At 34.8% G+C, this 15,836-nt stretch overlaps 1 protein-coding gene across 5 annotated transcripts in view; it reads right to left on the bottom strand.

Annotated features, from left to right (window-relative positions):
- HMCN1 (hemicentin 1) overlaps positions 1-15,836 on the bottom strand; it is a 457,926-nt gene that overhangs the window by 115,657 nt on the left and 326,433 nt on the right. For all 5 annotated transcript variants that reach the window (XM_038542311.1, XM_038542313.1, XM_038542312.1 and 2 more), the window contains 5 exons: positions 14,594-14,707; positions 13,927-14,013; positions 5,510-5,701; positions 2,009-2,182; positions 608-721 (listed from right to left, as the gene is read on the bottom strand). In XM_038542311.1, the coding sequence (XP_038398239.1) occupies positions 608-721; positions 2,009-2,182; positions 5,510-5,701; positions 13,927-14,013; positions 14,594-14,707 (681 nt within the window). The remainder of the gene's footprint in view (positions 1-607; positions 722-2,008; positions 2,183-5,509; positions 5,702-13,926; positions 14,014-14,593; positions 14,708-15,836) is intronic.

Genomic DNA, 15,836 nt, shown 5'->3' with positions numbered 1-15,836 from the left:
CCTACTTTCTTTTTCTAGGTCCTCAGAAACAGTCCAAGCATGATCTATAAAATGCATTTTCTCAGTCATTAAAGGAACGCATTCAGAGAACAAAAGACAATCAGAATGATGATCTTCATTTTAAATCAAAACCAAAACCAAAAGCCTGCAATGTAGGTTCTATTAATGGTAGTATTCATTTTGCTTTTTATGTATAGATCAACATACAGTGGATCTTAGGCTATTGATTAGAACATACATACTTAATATATATACTTAACCTATATTCAAAATATACTTAAATAACAATTTTGTGCATTAAAATACTATAACTCAGCCCAGAAGGTTTTCAGAAGGAAAAACAAAGAAATGTAAGGAAGTGCCACTGACAAGTTCTCCAACAAGAGGCCAGTGAGCAGATTGGATGGGGTTGGATGGGGTTTCACATGTTTAAGCAATTGAGGACATAGGTACAATGCTTAATTTGACTTGCATCTTAATAAAGCAAGCTGCGTAAACAACAAACTTTAATGATAAGCATAAATAATTATGAATACTTAATAAAAAAACAGGATTGAAAAAGATTACTTGAGGAAAGTATGAAATGTAGTGTTCTTTCAGGACTTACTATAGACTTTCACTTCATAGTGCTTTATCATTTCCCCCGCCTCATTAGTGGCTATACAAGAGTATCTTCCAGCATTGTCCTCCTGTGCATTTAGGATCTGCAGAGTCCTACCTCCTGAAAAATCATGGAACATGAAAGACTTTCTGAAGTCACAGTGGCAACAGAGTATACACAAAATACCAGGGTTTTTAGTTCTATTAACGTATTTCTTTTTCTATGTGCCAATTCTATAATAGACATTTAATACAAGACAAACTACAATATAGATGAACAGTGAATGGTGGGTGAGGAGTCAGTCAGTCCTCTGATGATCCACTATGATAATGACTATCATGCCTCATCCTGACGCTCCCATGCCTCTGTATACACTCTGGTCAAGGTCTTTACTTTGCTCTCTTCATAAAATAGATCTCCTGCCTTAGTCATCTTCTTCGCCTCATCTAGTTGAGCTATCATAGAGATTAATATTGCTAGAACTTAGTTTGTATTATGGTACATTTTCCCTTAAAAAGTCTTCATTCGTTCTCAGTTGACTAAAGTATAAAGTCAAAAGTCTTTAGTTCAGGCATTCAAAACATGACTCCAATGTTCCTTCCTGACTTTTACTTCTACCCATCTCCCTCCCTGCCACACACACGCACACACACACACACACACACATTACACACAATGTCCCCACTCAAGTGGAAGGTAGAAGCCTACATATTATTACTTGCACATAGTGAGGCCTTTGTACATCTATGTGCCTTTCTCACTTTGTATCTTTTCCATATTATCATCCTGATGGATCTGAAATTGCTCATTTCCAACCAAGAACATTCCAAACCTTTCTTTAAGGGCTGGTTCAAGTTTTAACTGCAAAAAAGTACTTCTTGACCACCACAGTGGCCATGTCATATCTCATTTATCAATTGCCATGACTATTCATAATCCATGATTATTCATGCATTCATGTTGCTAATTAACTTTTAAATATATATTAACTCCTTTCCATATAAAATTGTAATTTCTAAAAGCCAGTGATAATACTTTTTAATTCTTTCTATTTTCATACATGTTGCCAAGTATTAAGTAGAAATAAATAAACTCCCTCCATCTAAATACCAATTCTCTTTAAGGTTCAATTCAACAAGAAATGAATTTCTACTCTTTTGGTAGTCCACATCATATTTTAGCAATGAATAGCTTTGTGATATTTATTTATTTGCCTTCTATTTAGATATTTTGTCTTTCAAAAAGTAATTTTACTTTAGATTACAAGATATATACAAATAATTAAAGAATTAAAATGGCAGTAGAACAGTATAACTAAGACATAAGTACTTTCATAAAGAATAACCAAGGATTCTTTTTCTACAATAGTAGATGGTGTAAATGCAGGCATTAAAGTAAATTTATTACCTGGAAGAATACGAATATTTCGGTTGGATTCTAAAGGTGTTCCATCCTTAAACCAGGTGATGGTGGCTGGAGGATATGAATAAGCTTCACAGACCAAAGATGTGGGGCTATTAAGGATAACAGTGACATCTTCAGGGCCACTATCACTATCAACACCAGCAATTGTAGGAGATACTGAAAAAGATTTAAAATGTGATTAAGGAAGTATGTTTAGAAATTTTCTTACTTGTGAATTTCTAAGTTTCACTATAGTTATTTGTATAATTCTATTTCCTAACAATTTCAGAAATAATTGATTACTGTTCTTATTCTACATGAAATGGATGAGAACTTCAAAATGGAATAATGGAGGAGATGACATGCCAAAAGGAATCCTAGTGCAGTGTAGTAGGGCAAAAATAAGACTTCTGGTGCAGGATACATGGAAGCATAGCATTCAATCCAATCTGAGATGTGTGGTGTGAGGTCTCTCATCAAGGACGGTCTCCTAAAGGAAGAGATTTCAAAATGAGCCTCAAAGGATTAGTGGTGGTTAGTAAGTGAAAGAAGGAGGACAAATAGGAAGAAGGAGCATATTGTGAGTAAAGTAGTATAAAAAATGAGGGGCAAGCAGGGGGATATATCAAGGATAGATTTAAGAGGGTCAGGGTCAGTATTGGAAGCAAGGAAAATGAAGACAAGTCCATTTACTCCACATAAGATAATGAGGGATTGGGATGCCTGTGGCTCAGTGGTTGAGATATGCCTTCGACTCAGGGCATGATCCCAGAGTCCCGGGCCCTTGCGGGAAGCCTGCTTCTCCCTCTGCCTGCATCTCTGCCTCTCTTTCTGTGTTTCTCATGAATAAATAAATTTTATTTTAAATAAAATTTTTAAAAAAGATAATGAAGGACTGAATTAAAGGAAGCCATAATGAGGAAGGAGTGATTATGGAAAAATTTAGAAAGTCAATTGGTGGGACTTGATGATAGAATTTGGAGGCTAAAGAAAACCAAAGTCAAAGATGATTTCCAGTTTTCTTGCTTGGAAATGTAGGCAAACTGCAGTGAAGCAATATAAATAGAAATTATGGAAATATCTGCTCACTTTGGAGGGAAAGATGGTTTGTTCATTTCTTAATATCTTGAATTTGAAATGCTCATGAGAATTCCAGCTAGACATGTCCAACAAGAAATTGTATATAGAAATCCAAACTTGGGAGAAAGATCCGGGTTGCAGGTATGGATTAAAAAAGATACCAGTATATAGATGATAATTAAACCTCTGAGAACTAAGCTTATTATTTGAAGACAATATCTAGAGTAAAATGAATAGTGAAATAAGGAGAAAATGCTGAGGTACCTGATGTTTGAGAGATGGACTAAGGAGAAGTCCATAAAAGAGAGAGAAAAGGAGCAACCTTTTAAAGTGTGCAAAGATAATGATAGAAGAACACTGTGTGGAAAAACAAATAATGTCTAAAACATTAAAGAAATATTTGTTGGATCTAGCAATAGGATAATCTTTGACACAACAGCATGAAGCATGGCATGGGGAAAAGCCCATTTTAGTGGGGCAAAAGGTATAGACAGGGAATTGTTACAATATAAAGTGATGGAGACAGTAGAATGAAGCTGTAGGTAAGGTGGATGGTGGGAATAACTGACATACCAGTGATGTAGGGTTAAGGGCATAAGAGTAAGAATAAGAAGGAGATCTCATCCTCTGGGAAAAGGGTAAGGAGACTGAAATATGACTGAGCAGATTGGAAGTTGAAATGAACACACTTAAACAGCCTCAGCTTTGTGATGATGGTGGAAAAGAAGTCTTTGATGCAGATCCTTCAGTCTTCAATGAATGAGGGAGAATGACAAGAAACAGGTAAGTAACTAGGAAGTGGGGATTGGAGGGTATAGTCAGATAGCATGACTTGAGATACTTCCAATAAAGAATAATGGTTTCCACTAGAGAGTCTCCAGGGAGCTAGTGTCTCTTAGGAAGAGTCAGATTTCAATAACAGTAAGGAGATGGAGAGAATACTAAAACAGGTTCCCAGAGAGAACAGAGTATAGAACTTAGACATGAGTCAGTATTAGGAAGTGAATTAGTGGTGAAAGGAGGAGGCATGAGGAACATAAAGCTCTAAGAGGAGCAGTGAATAAGTTGCAAAGAGGGGGGGAAATCCAGGGCTGAGCATTTGTCTTTCTTTTTTTTTTTTAAATTTTTATTTATTTATGATAGTCACAGAGAGAGAGAGAGGCAGAGACACAGTCAGAGGGAGAAGCAGGCTCCATGCACCGGGAGCCCGATGTGGGATTCGATCCCGGGTCTCCAGGATCGCGCCCTGGGCCAAAGGCAGGCGCCAAACCGCTGCGCCACCCAGGGATCCCAGCATTTGTCTTTCATATACTGATAGGTGTGAGGAGCACAAGTAGGCAACTGGCTCCTGAACTCCCATTCATACTTGTCCAGCATCTGTTATTCAACGCTCTTTCAGTTGCTGGGGCTGAATCTTTGACAAGGTAAGAGGAGTTCCACTTTCTGAAGTTTATTTTTTTATATATTATCAATATATAGTATTCATTTGATACTTATACATTATCCTTTATTTTGATTTAATTTTTTTTGCACACGTATCTTTTCTTAATAAGACTGCAAGCTACTTGAGGGCAATATCTTGTATGGCAGGTATAGGACTATGTATTCCCAAAATGTCTAGGCAATAACTAAAGAAATAAAGAAAAATTGCAAAACACTGCATACTCAAATGTAGGTCAGTTAATTCCAGTAGAATGAAAAGTATTTTGATATTAGTAATCAAATATAATACATTTAGGTGGTACATTTTAAATTTCAAGGTATAAGCAGAAATTAATAATCTATTTCAATGTCATGTATGAGATATAAGCATAACTTTGATGTTGCAAGAAAGGAACATAAGTTATTTTATAATTCCTAGTACACAAAGACTATAATATGGAAAAAATTTTTAAAGATTTTATTAATTTATTCACAAGAGACACAGAGAGAGAGGCAGAGACATAGGCAGAGGGAGAGGCAGGCACCCTGCAGGGAGCCTGATGCAGGACTTGATCCCAGGATCCCGAGATCATGACCTGAGCGAAAGGCAGATTCTCAACCACTGAACAACCCAGCTGCCCCTATAATATGGACAATTACCAATAATTGTCTCATCAAGAAGGATAAAATACAAGTTTGAACCCCTTGTACTGTTGACCTGTTTCTCTTTGACCAGTATACATATACCTTTTACTACTGTGTTTAAAATATCTGTCTTATTCACAGTTGTGTCTCTAGCACAAAACATAGTTCCTGGAACATAGGTGGTATTCCAAATTTAACAAATAAATTTATAAATGAATGAATGAATTAAAGAAAAACAGCAAATGTACACAAACACTAGTCCTCCTTAAATAATGAAATTCCATGGCAGAAACATTAAAAAGAAAAAGAAAAGAGGGTAATTCTGGTTCATCAAGATTTGAGGATGCTTGTACCTACCCAACACATTAAGACTGAAACTTTTGCTCTTGTCACCAGCTGTATTAGAAGCCAAACATGCATATCTTCCAGTGTGTGATACTTGGGCATTGGTAATTTTAAGAAAATGGCCACCAGACATAATGTGATGGGTGTCATCTTCTTGGAGAAGCTGTCCATCTTTGTGCCATGTAATTTCTGGGACTGGATTCCCTGTAACAAAAAGCCATTTCTAAGAGATGGCTAATAATTACATGCCTACAACTGATAACTAAAAGAAGGCATTTTCACTAATTTTCCTTTTAAATATCACACTTGTAAAACAATGCAGTAAACATTCATTTTAAAATAAATTTGTAAACATTATTTATAATCTTTTAGTTCTGATCTATAAGTGAATTAATTCCAAGTTAGTCTTTGTGTTTAATTAAATATTTACATATACTTTTAAAAGAATGGGACATGTATTTTTATTAAAATTATTACTCACAAATTTTGAATTCATATTACATTTTTAAAGGTTTTATATTTTTGAAAGCAAGCTATAAAAAAGGAAAAACTTTGAATTAAACAATTCAACAAACACATATTTTCAGTTTATACCAGGATTCTAGCATACATATACATAGGCAGATAGAGATAGAAATTTAGCAAATATTATTTTAATATTTACAGCCTATGGGGAAAGATCTTTTTATTTTAACATGAGACTTATGTTAAATATTAACTTTTAAGTTGCTCAAATAATTAAAAAAAATTAAAACCATAAAGCAAGTTCTGTTAGGGAAAAGGGCTAGGAAGGTTTGGCCATATCAACCATGGAGCCTGTTCTATAGCTCTACCCAGGTAGGAAAACAAATTTGCAGGGCTCCCAAGTGCTAAAATATAGTATCTAGTCTCACATGACTAGGAAGCCTAACCAGGGAATCCAGGCAACCACAGAACCTATCCTACAGCTGCACTTAGTCAAGAAACCCAGTGAGCAGTACTATCCAACTGTTTCCAGCCAACATTAATCCCTCCCTGCTAACCTCAGAGCTCAGGTAGTGTCCTTAACCAAATAGAGACCCTAAGAGAAAGTCCCATCTAAAAAGGATGCTACCAGATGACCCATGCAGAACACCAAGCTGTGCTGACTGACAAATCACTGTCTTTGCCAAAGTGAACCTATAAAGGTTGGGAGACCCCTTGCACAAATGTGCAAATACCAATGCAAGGAATCAGGTAAAAAAAGACATCATCAAGGGAAACTAATTAAGCTCCAATAATGACCCTAAAGAAACGGAAATCTGTGAACTGTTTGACAAATAATTCAGAATAATTCTCTCAAAGAAATTTAGTAAACTAGAAGAAGACAAACAACTAAACAAAATTAAGAAAATGGTGTATGAACAAAGAAACAGAAGCCATTAAAAACAGACTTCCTACGGCTGAAGAATACAGTGACTAACCTAAAGAATTCAACAGAGAGCTTCGACAGAAGACTCAACCAAGAAGAAGAAAGAATTAGTGAACTAGAGGATAGGTCATTAAAATTATCCAGTCAGGAGAGAGAGAGAAAGAGAAAAGAAAAGAGGGGATCCCTGGGTGGCTCAGCAGTTTAGCACCTGCCTTCGGCCCAGGGCATGATCCTGGAGTCCCAGGATCTAGTCCCACGTCGAGCTCCCTGCGTGGAGCCTGCTTCTCCCTCTGCCTGTGTCTCTTTCTCTCTCCCTCTCTCTTTTCTCTCTCTGTCTCTCATGAATAAATAAATAAAATCTTTAAAAAAAAGAAAGAAAAGAACAAATAAAAGGAAAAAAAAAGTGAGGAAAGCCTATAGGACTTATGGAATACTGTCAGCAGAAACAATGTACACATTATGGGAGTCCCAGAAGGACAAGAGATAGAGAAAAGGACAGAAAGTACATTTATGATAATAATGGCTGAGAACTTCCCAAACATAGGGAGAGAGATGGACATCCAGATTCATGAGGCACAAAGTACCTTAAGTTGGTTGAACTTGAAAAAGGCTACATTGAGACACATAATTATATTTTCAAAAGACAAAGTCAAAGACAGAATTTGAAAGCAGCAAGAGAAACGTATATTAATTACAAGGGAGCCCTCATAAGACTTTACACGGATTTTTAAAAAATAAGGTTTACTTTGTATGCCAGGAAAGTGTAGGATAACATATGCAAAATATTAAAAGGAGGAGGAACTGTCAACCAAGAATACTATAGCTGGCAAAGTAGTGGGGGTGGGGGGAAGACAAAGAATTTCTTGAACAAACAAAAGCTGATGGAATTTGTCATCACTAGACCTGCCTTAAATGAAATGCTAAGGATGTTCTCAAGTGGAAATACAAGGATGATAATATTGTAAAACATATGAATGTGTGTATAAAACTCACTGGTGATGGTAAATATGTAATCAAAGTAATATTCTCTACAACTGTAATGATGGTGTGTAATTCATTTACAACTCTAGTTTAAATGCTAAAAAGTGAATGTATTTAAAATAACCATAGCTGCAATAATTTGTTATCGGATACATGTAAAAAATATAAAAACTGCCACATAAGTAACCTAAAATGTTAGGGGGAGAGAAGTAAAAGTGTAAAGTTTATGTATACTATCAAAGTAAAGTTATTATCAGCCTAAAAAAAGATATAAGATATTTTATGTAAGCCCTATGGTAAAGAAAACCTATACTAGCTAAACAAAAGATTATGATAATGGAGTCAAGGCATATTGCTACAAAAAAGTCATCAAATTACAAAAAAATACAGCAAGATAAGAAGCAAGGAGTAAAGGATTTACAGACAATCAGTAAACAATGAACAAATGGCAACAGTAAGTCCTTATGTGTCAATAATTACTTTAACATCAATGGATTAAATTTTCCAATCAAAAGAGAATGACTGGATTTAAAAAAAAACAAAATTCATTAATATGCTGCCTATAAGAGATTCACTGTAGCTTAAAAGATACACATAGCCTGAGAGTGAAGGGATGTAAAAAGATATTTCAAGTAAAAGGCCCCCAAAAGAAAGTAGGAGTAGCTCTATTTATTTCAGACAAAATAAACTTTAGCCTAAAAATGGTCAAAAAAGGCAAAGAAGGTAATTAATTAGTTAATGATAGAGTCAATTCTCAAGAAGACATAATAAATTTAAATAGTTATGCACCCAACATTGGAGCATCTAAATATATAAAACAAATATTAATAGAACTAAAAGGAAAAATAAACAGCAATACAACAGTAGTTGGGGACCTTAATATCCACTCTCAACAATCTATAGAAAACAAGAGGACTTGAGCAACCATATAGACCAAAGAGACCTAACACACATATACAGAACATTCCACCCAACAGCAGAATACACATTCTTTTCCAGCACGTATATAACATTATCTAGGATGTTAGACCACAGAAGAAGTCTTAACAAATTTCATATAATTAAAATCATACAGAGTATCTTTTCTTATCACAATGGCATAAAAGTACAAATCAATAGCAGGAAGAAAGCTGGAAAATTCACCAATATATGGAAATTAAACAACACACTTTTGACCAACCAATGGATAAAAGAGGAAATACAAAAGAAAATGAAGAAGTATCTTAGGATAAATTTAACTGAAAACACAAAATACCAAAATTTATAGTATGCAGTAAATGCAGTTTTAGATGGAAGCTTATACTAAAAAATGCAAAAATAGAGGAAAAAAGAAAGATCTCAAATAAACAACTTAACTTTACACACCTCAAGGAACTAGAAAACAAAGAATAAACTAAGACCAAAATCAGCAGAAGGAAGGAAATGATAAAGATTAGAGCAGAATTAAATGGAGAACAGGAAAACAATAGAATAGAAAAGATCAACAAAATTATGAATTGGCTTTTTGGAGAGATAAACAGAATTGAGGAATGTTTAGCTGGACTAAGAAAGATAGAGAGAGGGCCCAAATAAATAAAATTATAAATTAAAGGGGAGACATTACAACAGAAATATAAATGATTGTAAGAGAGTGCTATTAATACTATAGCCAACAAAGTTGACTATCTAGAAGAAATGGATAAATTCCTGAAAATATACAACATGCCAAGACTGAATCATGAGGAAACAGAAAATCTGAACAGACCAATAATTAGTAAGGAGACTGGATTGATAATAAAAAATATCAACAAAGAAAAGCAGAGGATCAGATGGTTTCCTGGTGTATTTTACCAAACATCTGAAATATATCCAAACCATTTTAACAAAGCCAGCATTGTCCTGATAACAGGGACAGGTAAGGAACAAAAGAAAAGAAAACTACCAGCTAATATTCCTGAATAATACAGATGCCAAAAAAATTCTCAACAAAATATTAGCAAACTGAATTCAATGGCAAATGTAAAGGATCATACACCATAATCAAGTGGGATTCATCTCTGAGATGAAAAAATGTTCAATATATACAAATTAATAAATATAATACATCACATTAATAAAGGATAAAAATATTACGTTCATCCACCTACATGCAAAAGAATGAAACTGGACCACTTTCTCACACCACATATACCAATAAATTCAAAATGGATTAAAGACCTAAATGTGAAACCTGAAACCGTAATACTTCTAGAAAAAAAAAAAAAAACATGGTAAGTAATTCCTTTGATATTGGCCATAGAAACATTTTTTCTAGATATGTCCCCTTAGGCAAAGGAAACAAAAGCAAAATTAAACTCTTAGGATTACATAAAAATAAAAAGCTTTTTGCACAGTGAATGAAACCATCAACAAAACAAAAAGACAACCTACTGAATGGGACAAGATATCTGTGAATGATATGCCTGGTAAGGTGTTAATATCCAAAACATACAAGAACTTATACAATTCAACACCATCAAAACAAATAATCCAATTAAAAATGATCAGAGGACATGAATAGACGCTTTTCCAAAAAAGATGTACAGATGGCCAAGAGACACATGAAAGGATGCAATATCACTAATCAGGGAAATGCAAATCAAAACCACAATAAGAAACTACCTCACACCTGTCAAAATGGCTAAAATCAAAAATAAGAAACACGTGTTGGCAAAGATGTGGAGAAAAAGGAACCCTTATGCACTGGTGCAATCACTGTGGAAAATAGTATGAAGTTTTTTTGATAATAGCCATTCTAACAGGTGTGAAGCAATATCTCATTGTGGTTTTTGATTCACATTTCCTAATGCTTGGTGATGTTAAGCATCTTTTCATGCACCTGTTTGCCATGTCTTCTTTGGAAAAAAAAACTGTCTATTCTGGTCTCATTTTTACTTTTTGTTTGTGCTTTTGACGTCATATCCAAGAAATCATTACTCAGACCAGTGTCAAAAGAGTTTTGTACCAAATACCAAATATTGTACCAATATACCAAATATTAGTTGATCATATATGGCATGGGTTTATTTCTTTGCTCATAATTTTGTTACTTTGGTCTATGTGTCTTTTTAAAATGCCAATGCCACATTGTTTGGATTACCTTAGCTTTGTAATATAGTTTGAAATCAGAAAGTTTGATGCCTCCAGTTTTGTTCTTTCTCAGAATTGCTTTAGCTATTTGGGGTCTTTTGGGACCAAGTGAATTTTTGGTTAAGGGATCCAAAAATAGTTGATGGAAAACAATAGTCTCTTCAATAAATGGCTTTGGAAAATTAGATATTCACATGCAAAATAGTAAAATTAGACCCCTGTAAATCCCTTACACCATCCACAAAAATTAACTTGAAATGGGTTAAAGACTTAAATATAAGACTGGAACCATAAAACCAGAATAAAGCATAGGTACAAAACTCTTTTGACACTGGTCTGAGTAATGATTTCTTGGTATGACATCAAAAGCACAAACAAAAATAGTAAAAATGAGGCCAGAATAGACTTTTTTTTTTTTCCAAAGAAGACATGGCAAACAGGTGCATGAAAAGATGCTTAACATCACTAAGCATTAGGAAATGTGAATCAAAAACCACAATGAGATATTGCTTCACACCTGTTAGAATGGCTATTATCAAAAAGACAAGACATAACAAGTGTTAGTGAAGAACACAGAATGGTAGAGAAAAAAGAACCATTGTGCACTGTTGGTAGGAATGCAAATTGGCATAGCTACTATGGAAAACAGAATGGAGATCTCAAAAAATTAAAAATAGAACTACCACATGAGCCAGTAATTCCCCTTCTGGGCACATATTTAAAAACACTGAAACCACTATCTTGAAAAGATATCTGCACTACCACGTTTACTGCAGCATTATTCACAATGACTTAAATATGAAAACAACCTAAGTGCCCATCAATGGGTGAATGCATAATGAAAAAAAAAATATATATATTTCTTTTTTTTAAAGATTTTATTTATTTATTCATGGAGACACAGAGAGGCAGAGACACAGGCAGAGGGAGAAGCAGGCTCCATGCAGGGAGCCCAACGTGGGACTTGATCCCGGGTCTCCAGGATCATGCTCTGGGCCGAAGGCGGCGCTAAACCGCTGAGCCACCCGGGTTGCCCAATATATATATATTTCAATGACATTTCATATACAATGAAACCTATGGAAGCCACAAATAAGAAGGAAATTCTGCCATTTATAACAGCATGGATCGTTTTTGTGGGTGGTGTAAGACAGGTCTACAGGGGTCTAGTTTTATTCTTTTGCATGTGAATATCTGATTTTCCAATGCCATTTAGTGAAAAGACTATCTTTTTCCATCAACTATTCTTGGACCCCTTATCCAAATATTAGTTGATCATCTGTGCATTGGTTTATTTCTTTGGTATTCAGGGCATGAAGCTGAGTGAAAAAGTCAGGCAGAGAGAACAAATACTATATGATATCACTTATTTGTGTGACCTGATAAAATCAAAACTCATAGCAACCAAATAAAGGTTGGTGCTTGCCAGACACAGGGGAGGGGTGGGAGAAATGGTTGAAGGTGCTCAGAAGGTACAAACTTCTAGTTACAAGATAAGTAAGTTCTGGGGTTATAATGCACAGTGTGGTTACTACAGCTAACAATACAGTATTACATATTTGAAAGCTGCTAAGAGAAGTGATCTTAAAAGTTCTCATCACGAGAAAAAAATCTGTCACTATGTGAAATGATGAGTGTTTAAACTTATTGTGGTGCTCCTTTAGAAATCTATATATATATTTTTATATATAATATATATAATCACTATGTTGCACACCTTAAACTTATACAATGTCATATGTCAATTATATCTCAATGAAACTAAGAGAAAAAAATAACTGAAAACAAAATGCCAATGTAAGAAAACAAACTGGAAGCCTCAAGGGCAGGATGCTATAAAACTTAGGCCACCAAGTGTGCTGTTGTTACCATATCACTTCTAGAAAAAAAAAAAACAACCCAGCAGGCTAAGTAACAGTATATAACACGCTCTTTACATCTGCCTTGCTTAAAATAGAAATATTTCTTTGCTTACTTAAATTTATTGCTCATGCAAGGCATATAAACTATGAAATAAGAAACTAATCAAATCTTCCCAGAACACTGGCTTTCTATAAGATGTTATGTGTTACTCCCATTGTTACTTTAAACTGCAAGGCCATCTTTACTGCAACCAAACAAAACAAAACAGACTTGAAAATGTCCTCTTAGAGATTTATTTACTTTCATTACAGCAACACACTGCATCACTGGTAAAGACGGTAAAATTCATTTTAGAATTTTTTTTTTACCAGCCTCTATTTCCTTTGTCATAATGTACACAAGTTAAAGAGGGTGACAACCTGCTATCGACAACCCCCACTTTCGATAATATCATCCTTCCACCAAAACTCCTACCTATTTCTTTGAAATGAAATTTAAGAAACCAGGTACAGGAAAGGAAAGTACAAACACAGGGAAGAAGAGAGAATAAGAAGAGGTAGGGCAGGAAACTCTACATATAAGTAGAAGCAGAATTTTTTAAAAGACAGTAATTTATTGAATTGAAAGAAAAAAATCAATGTGTTTCTTTTTCTTCCCTCCATCCCCCTTTCCTTCCTTTCCTCAGTGTAGGAGTATTGGAGTATTCTTCTTTTTTTTTTTTAAACATTTTATTTATTTATTCATGAGAGATACAGATAGAGAGACAGAGACACAGGCAGAGGGAGAAGCAGGCTCCCTGCAGGAGCCTGATGTGGGACTTGATTCTGGGACCCAGGATCATGTCCTGAGCCAAAGGCAGATGCTCAACCTCTGAGCCACTCAAGTGTCCCAAGGAGTATTCTTTTTATCTTCACAGAATCTGTGAAATTTCAACCTATACTTCCATTGACTCTACTAAAATAGAATTCAGTTTCAAATTGTTTATTATAGTAGTTTGACTTTTTCTCAACTAATTAAGATATACAGTGCTGGCAATAAATAACCAGTGAGTGGAGGACAGTAGAAGTACTAGCGCTAAGTCCCTTACCTGTCACTTCACAAGTCAGTGTAACACTCTGTTTCTCTTTTACCTTCACATCTTCCAATGTATTTTCACCCACAATGCGAGGTGGTACTAAAGAAAAAGAAAAAAAAAAAAAAAAAAAAAAAAAAGAAAAACCCAGAAAAAGTAAGCAACAATTCTTAACGCAGGGTTGTTATTTTATAGGCATCTATGTTTACACTTTGATTAAGCTATAACCTTTAAAACAAACCCCCAAGTTATCATTATTTGTTTACTACAGTAATGTCATAAGACTATTTTGATCAATTCCAATTTTAAGATATAAAGTTGTATGTCATGAATTTCAATTATAATGAATTTTATTGTAACATAAGTTATATAGTCTGGATAAAAATGTCAACAAGTTAATAACATTTATTAGACATTTATTTTTCCCACAGTAACTCTCATATGTATTCACGATAAACAAGTTACCAGAGTCTGAACAATTGTGAACTGAAAAGACATAGCATTTCAGCCATTGTAATCCAACTGATTACATCCAAATTATTTTAACATTGAATTATTGCCAAGAGTGTCAGTCCAGGGGTCAAAGAATACATAAATGTGAGATCAAGCTGTGGAAAAGTTTTAACTACATCTAGAATGCCAATTAGATTGCTTTTCTAGATATTGAAAATTATAAAAATACCTAATACTGAAAGCCCAAAGATTTTTCTTTCTTCACCAGCTGCATTTCTTACAACACAAGTATACTGGCCAGCATCTTCTAATCTGGTCTGCATCAACCGCAGAGTCCTGCCTCCTGGAGAAGCAAACCATTGGATGACTCAAAAAGAAATCTGTAACTCTAACAAGTAAGCCAAGTAATGCTCAATTTAGGTAAAATTCAGTTAATATGCTTCAAAGGCCTTTAACATTCATTAATATCAAGCTTTTAAAACATCATATACTTTAACCCTGTTTATGAAACAGAAAATAGTTTTTTGTTTCAGTGGTTAAAAAAATAAGTACAATGCTAGGTGACAACAGGCAAGAAATGGAGTTTCCGGGACATGACGTTTGAACATAATCTTAAGAGGCATATATATATATATATTTTAAAGATTATTTATTGAGAGAGAGCAATGAACAGAAGGGGCAGAGAGAGGGAGAGAGAATCTCAAGCAGACTCTGTGCTCAGTGTGGGGCCTGACATGAGTTTCGATCTCATGACCCTGAGATTACCACCTGGGCCAAAACCAAGAGTCTGATGCTTAAGCAATTGTGCCACCCAGGCACCCAAAAGGCAAGTTTATTTTAATGGACAGAGGAGTGGAGAGATACCATTATAGGCAAGTATGAATAAAGATCTAGAGTAGAAAGTAGATAGGTGATGCAGTACTTCACATAGAGCAGGTAGAGCAAATGAGAGAGGCAAGACCAGCTGGAGTATGGCTGGAGTATGACCACATTCTGTGGGCCCTTCAATGCCATGCCAAGGAATCTGGACTTTATTGTGTTCATTAAATGCTATGGAAGTGTGTAAACTAAAAAAAGGTCATGATGTGATTTGTGCTTTAGAAGGACGACTGTGATAGGATGTTTAGGAAAAGATACCCAGTTAGCCACTGGGCATGTAAAATGGGAATGTGAGAAAGAGGACTACACTAATAGTCTAGATTGTGATGACATCACTTTAGAAAGAATGGAAGAAACCATGAAGACCAACTACTGGTTTTCAATGGACTTTCATAGAATCCTATAACTATTTCAATCAAAGTCTATAAGGGTCCCTTGACTTGCTCATGCAACTGTGCTTTTTTACTTTTTAGATTTTGAACTTCCATGTAATGAAGAGAGATTCTTCATCCAAGAAATTCTTGTAGACTGAGAGGGAAACTCTGATATGCTGAAGGGTATGATTTGGAAAGAAACTCCAATGAAGGACAAAG

The sequence above is a fragment of the Canis lupus genome, chromosome 7, assembly GCF_011100685.1.
Source record: "Canis lupus familiaris isolate Mischka breed German Shepherd chromosome 7, alternate assembly UU_Cfam_GSD_1.0, whole genome shotgun sequence".
Classification (NCBI taxonomy): domain Eukaryota; kingdom Metazoa; phylum Chordata; class Mammalia; order Carnivora; family Canidae; genus Canis; species Canis lupus.
Note: the sequence above shows the minus strand (reverse complement) of the source record. Positions and strands in the feature narration are given on the sequence as shown.